The sequence below is a fragment of the Gigantopelta aegis genome, unplaced genomic scaffold (assembly GCF_016097555.1).
Source record: "Gigantopelta aegis isolate Gae_Host unplaced genomic scaffold, Gae_host_genome ctg4413_pilon_pilon:::debris, whole genome shotgun sequence".
Taxonomy (NCBI): domain Eukaryota; kingdom Metazoa; phylum Mollusca; class Gastropoda; order Neomphalida; family Peltospiridae; genus Gigantopelta; species Gigantopelta aegis.
Window position 1 is genome coordinate 24,253 of NW_024533850.1, and position 6,695 is coordinate 30,947.

General features: G+C 40.2%; 1 protein-coding gene across 1 annotated transcript; it reads left to right on the forward strand.

Moving 5' to 3' along the window:
• Positions 1-979: 979 nt before the first annotated feature.
• Positions 980-2,281, forward strand: LOC121392747. Its single transcript, XM_041523840.1, has one exon. The coding sequence runs from the start codon at positions 980-982 to the stop codon at positions 2,279-2,281; it is 1,302 nt and encodes a 433-aa protein (XP_041379774.1).
• Positions 2,282-6,695: the final 4,414 nt, after the last annotated feature.

The window sequence follows — 6,695 nt, forward strand, 5'->3', positions numbered from 1 at the left end:
GGTACATGGTTCGCAGCCCTGTACCGTCTCCAACCCAGAGCGAGTTCTCAAGGGCTCAATGGGTAGGTGTAAGGCCACTACAACCTCATCTCTCTCACTAACCGACTAACAACTAACCCACTGTTCTGGGCAGACAACGTACTTGAAGCTTAATTGGATATAAGCACGAAAATAAGTTCAAATGAACACTGATCGTATCTTACTACAATCAATTAATCTACAGACATCGGTTACGTGAGACGAGGGCCTGATATTTAGCTTCCTATTCCCTACCTAATATGGGCACCGCATACAACATGTAAGGCAATCGCACTGACTTCTCTCTCACAAACCACTAACCCTCTGTTCTGAAAAGACAATCCAGATAGCTGATGTGTGTGTCCAGGACAGCTTGCCTGAACCTTAATTTGGTACAAACATTTAAGTGAAAATAACAAAAACAAGCATTTCATTTCAACTTATTTTCGTGCTTAAGCCCCTGCGTGTGCTGTAACCTCACCGTGGTGCAGGGGTGTAACATTCTCTTTGAGAATGGCCAATACAGCACAAATCCCCTTTTGGGGCACCTTGTTGGCCGTGAGGTGCATCCCGTAATGCTGGATGATGGGATCCTGGTGGTTGAGTTGGGGGCATATCTGCGGGTATGTTGTCTGGCAACACACCACTTTGGCCTGGAGTTCAGCCAGACGGGTGGTCAGGAAGGCCCGACCTGATTAATCGGCTGGTCATGCCAAGCTCTAGAGCAAACAACCTTTGTTTTGTTTATATAGCCAAGAAAAAACATTGTTTTAATTACCTTTTGTATTTGTTGCTCTTAGTGCGGTGGCTAGGGTCAATCAGGTGATTAATTTTTTCTTGCCTGAGTATATCAACCATGTATCCCTGGCATGAGTGCCTGCTGGTTATCCGCAGCATCATGTCCCCTTGTTGGACTCCGTGGTGGGTGGGGGCATGGTTGATGAACCATTTGATTTCTAATATGGATATTAACCAATCTCAATCTTTTGATGGGACCCTGAAAAGGGTCCACACCGAAGTTTCAGATTCTTCATCATCTGATGAAGAATCTAAGTCTTTGAATGTTAAGAAATCCAAAGTGATTTCTTTGAAAACCTGGCCAAGGTTTCTCGTCATCGGTTCTTCCGATGAAGGGGCCTTGAAAAAACTGTCGCCCTTTGCAATTCAGAAAGGGCTCGAAGGCTTGGCTGGAGAGCCCAAAACTGTCAAGAAATTGAGGAATGGCTCATTGTTGGTTGAATGTTCAACAGAGAGTCATTCCAGAAATCTTCTTAAATCTAAAATGATATGCAACATTTCTATCATTGTGAGTCCTCACGCTACTCTAAATTCATCTAAAGGAGTAGTTCGATCTCGGGATTTGGAAGGAGTTAGTGAGGATGAGATTTGCGAAAATCTCTCTTCACAAGGGGTTACATCAGTCAAGCGGATTAAGGTTCGTCGGAATAATGAACTTGTGCCGACAAACACCTTGATCCTGTCATTCAATGTGCCTACACTTCCATCTTCAGTTAAAGCAGGTTACCTGAATATACCAGTTGTACCTTACATCCCCAACCCTTTACGGTGTTTCAAATGTCAAAAGTTTGGACACGGACAGAATACATGTCGCAACAGATTGACATGTGCTCGTTGTGGTCAGTTTGACCATGATAGCAAGACATGTCAGAATGATATGATATGTACCAATTGTAAAGGGAAACACTTCGCGTACTCGCGAGAGTGCCCAAAGTGGAAAGTGGAAAAACAGGTGCAGCAGGTCAAGGTAGAAAAGCGCCTGACTTTCATTGATGCTAGAAAACTTGTAGAGTCTTCGACAAATGTGGTATTAGGTAAATCATATGCCACGGCTGTCAAGGTTTCTACAACGAGTATAGCTACTCAAACTGATTTAACTTGGCCCAACAGTGAGGATACATTTAAGAAGATTTCTCATCCAAAAGATGTCAAAAAAAACACTGTTCATAAACAAGTTTCAACATCTACTCAAGTGTCTTTGGATTCTAGGAATCCATCAAGAGGCTCATCGCCTGGGGAGCCAGGTCCCAGTAAGCCTCCGTCAAGAAAAGACACCAAAAAGCAGCATAAGGATTCTTCTTCAGGACGACTGAAGAAAGCTGAAAAAAAGTTGGTTTCGACCAACAATCCATTTGAAGCTTTGGCTGATGTGGATGATCAAATGGATATAGTGCCAGATGGCCGTCCACACCCACAGAGATCTCATAAGCCAAAGATAACTCCTGTACTTCCCCCTAATGACTAATTCAGTCATTCAGTGGAACTGCCGTGGGCTTAGGCCCAATTTTGATGAATTAAGTCTTTTAATTCAAAAACATAATCCTCTTGCAGTGTGTCTTCAGGAAACGTTCTTGAAGGACACTGATCATATTACCATGAGAGGATTTAACCTCTATCATAAGTTTCATGAAACTGAAAATAGAGCATCTGGGGGTGTTTCCATTCTTGTTAATGAAAACATTCCTCAGAGTATAGTAGCTTTAACTACAAATTTACAAGCTGTGGCTGTAAAGGTCACGGCTCATAAAACTATAACTCTGTGTTCAGTTTATTTACCTCCTCGAAACCATTTTAATTTTAATTCTAGAGATCTTCAAGATCTCATTAACCAGCTTCCTACTCCCTTTATTATTATGGGAGATTTTAATGGTCACCACACTTTGTGGGGATGCGAGGATATCAATATTAGAGGTAAACAATTGGAAGACTTAATTCTCAAAAACGACTTACTTTTATTTAATGATAAAAGTCGTACATATTTTCATTCTGCAAGTGGATCTTTCACTTCCATAGATTTAACTCTTTGTAGTCCATCATTTTTTCTTGATTTCTCCTGGAAAGTTGGTTCAGACCTTTGTGGTAGTGACCACTTTCCCATTATTTTGGAGAATGATGGACCACCATCACTTGAAAGGGTTCAAAGGTGGAAGTTGGCGAAGGCAAATTGGGGTCAGTTTCAGCATCTGTGCAGCACTCGTCTGCAACAATTTGCCATTACTGATGCTGATGATCCCATGTCTTTGTTCACTTCCATCTTGAAGGACATTGCAGATGAAACTATTCCTAAGACTTCGGCAGTGCCAAAGCGTTTCAGTAAACCATGGTTTAATGATACGTGCAAAAATGCATTCAAAGAGCGAAACAGGTTGCTTGAGCGGTTCAAACGTGAACCTACATCAGACAACCTGGATGCATTTCGTATTGCTAGGGCTAAGGCTCGCAGAGAGATTAGACAGAGTAAGAAAACATCTTGGAGAACTTTTGTCTCCAAGTTAAATTCACAAACATCAGTAAAATCTGTATGGAATAGGATCCGTAAAATCAAAGGTAAAGAATCCAGTAATACAGTTCATCATTTGTCTGTCAATGATACGGATGTCACGTCTCATCGTGACATTGCTAATGCATTAGCAGACAACTTTTCTCATAACTCATCTTCTGCTTTCAGTACAGATGCTTTTACATCTGTCAGAACTAAAGCTGAAAAGCAGTCCATTAATTTTTCATCTGAAAATGCTGAAGTGTACAACATGCGTTTCTCTATGGAGGAATTGCAGGATGCTCTTCGTAGAGCCCATGATACTTCAGTAGGTCCAGATGAAATTCATTATCAGTTATTAAAGCATTTACCTGAATCATCTTTGATGGTTCTTTTGAATGTTTTTAATAACATTTGGATTTCTGGTGACTTTCCTTCTGATTGGAGGAAAGCTATTATCATTCCTATTCCCAAGCCTGGTAAGGATCCAACCAATTCTACTAGTTATCGCCCTATCGCTTTGACAAGTTGCATTTGTAAAACCATGGAACGCATGATCAATCGTAGACTTGTCTGGTATCTTGAATCTCACAAATTGCTCACTAACGTGCAATGTGGGTTCAGATCTAGACGTAGCACGGTTGATCATCTTGTTAGATTTGAAACGTTTTGTAGGGAAGCTTTCATCCATAATCAGCACTTGGTTTCAGTGTTTTTTGATTTGGAGAAAGCTTACGACACCACGTGGAAGTATGGGATTTTAAACGACCTCCATGGCATGGGCCTAAGAGGTCGACTTCCAGTTTTTATATCTCAGTTTTTAAGAGAGAGATCTTTTAAAGTCCGGGTGGGGTCGACTTTGTCCGACATTCACCCACAGGAGATGGGTGTGCCTCAAGGTAGTATCCTGTCTGTAACTCTATTTTCTGTGAAAATTAACAGCATCACCCAGTGTTTAACACCTGGTGTCGATTGCTCGTTATATGTCGATGATTTTCAGATTTGCTATAGATCGTCCAATATGAGTATCATTGAACGTAAGTTGCAGGTTTGTTTGAATAAACTTCATCAATGGGCAACTGTCAATGGCTTTAGATTCTCAAAGGCAAAAACGGTTTGTATGCATATCTGCCAGAAAAGAGGTCTTCACTTAGATCCACAGTTGTTTTTGGACAAAAATCCAATTCCAGTTGTGGAGGAGACTAAAATTTCTGGGGGTTATATTTGACAGGAAGCTATCTTTTGTGCCCCATCTTAAATATGTTAAAAAGAAGGGCTTAAAAGCTCTTAATATTTTTAAAGTTATTGGTAATACAGAATGGGGAGCAGACCGAAAGGTTATGCTCCGTCTGTATAGATCTTTAGTCAGATCAAAACTAGATTATGGATGCATTGTGTATGGGTCGGCACGCAAGTCTTACTTGCAGATGCTAGATCCTATACACAATCAGGGACTTAGGCTTTGTCTTGGTGCATTTAGAACATCTCCTGTAGAGAGCTTGTACGTTGATGCACACGAACCTTGTTTGGGTGCTAGACGTGCCAAGCTTTCTTTGCAGTATGCTGCCAAGATTAAATCGTTACCAACACATCCAGCACATGATGCGGTATTTGACAACAAATATATGAAGTTGTTTGATGCAAGGCTAAATGCTATTCGTACATTTGGTCTTCGCATTAAGCGTTTTTTGTTGCTTTCCAACATTGAGTTAACTGACACTTTGGAAACTCCTTCATATTTTGTTTTACCACCTTGATGTATTACACCACCTAAAATTGTGTTTCATCTTTCGCATCTAAAGAAAGATCGTACAGATGCTGTTGTGTACAAACAGTTTTTCATGGAAATTCAGGACTAGTACCGTGATTACATTCCTGTGTATACAGATGGATCACGGGATGGGAATTCTGTGGCTTGTGCTACAGTTTTTCCATCAGACACAATACTTTCCATGCGACTGCCTGACTCAGCATCGATCTTTAGTGCTGAAGTTTGGGCAGTCATTAAAACCTTAGAAGAAATAAAGGATTCTAGTGCATCCAAATTTATTATTTTTACTGACTCACTTTCGTGTCTCCAAGCTTTACGTAATATGAAGCTGGACCATCCCTTAATTGGGATGGTGATACGAAAGTGTGTCTTTTTATCTATTGCTAATAAAGACATTGTATTTTGTTGGGTACCCAGCCATGTTGGCATCAGGGGTAATGAAAAGGCAGATTTAGCTGCCAAGTCTGCTTTGGATTTGCCTCATGCCAGGGTTGGTGTACCGTATACTGATTTTAAATATGGTATTAACAAATTTATCTTTTCGATTTGGCAACGTGATTGGGACGGTGAGGTTGCGAACAAGCTTCATGCTATCAAGCCAGTCTTGGGAGAGTGGCAGTCCTCCTATAGACAGTGCAGGAAGGATGAAATAGTCTTGTGTCGTTCCCGCATCGGGCATACATATTTAACCCATTCATTTATCTTAAAGAAAGATCCTCCACCTCAGTGTGAGCACTGTCAGTGTCTTCTGACTGTGCGACACATTTTGGTGGAATGTACCCATCTGAAAGCAATTCGAAAAGATATATTTGGACTACGAACTGTGATGGAATCCTTTCGATTCCATCCAGAACTTATTTTACAATTTTTACGTGATACTGAATTTTATTCAAAATTTTAATTATATATATATATATATATATATATATATATATATATATCTGTGATATTTGTAATTTTTACACAGTCCTTTACACTGTGTTTTTATTTAACTGTTGGATTTTTATATTGATGATGCTCATCACACTGTTGTTTCATTTTACCACAGTTTGACACCCAATAGCCGATGTATTTTTCGTGCTGGGGTGTCGTTAAACATTCATTCATTCATTCATTCATTCATTTCGTGCTTAAGGTTCAAGCACGCTGTCAACAGATGACACGAAAAGCAATAGCGTAAAAATCTATCTGGTATTGATAGGACAATTATCAATATTGCAATGCTTTAAAGGTGAGGGGATAACCTCTTTCCAGACATTGATTTGTTAATAATAGGCTATTGGATGTCAAACATTTGGCAATCTTGACATATAGTCTTAGAGAGGAAACCCGCTACATGTTTGTTTCCATTATTAGCAAGTAATCTTTCATATGCACCATACCACAGACAGGACATACCACGACCTTTGATATACAAGCCGTGGTGCACGGGCTGAGACGAGAAATAGCCCAATAGGCTGTCAACGAGGATCGATCTCAGACCGACCACGCATCAAGCGAACGCGTTAGCATTGAGCTACGTCGTCCCAGATAATGCTCCATGTCACATTTTGCTTGAAATAATTTACGCCACAACTATGTGTGCCTTGTTTTTATTTGCTTTTGTTGTTGTTTTTACTTTTCACTTTT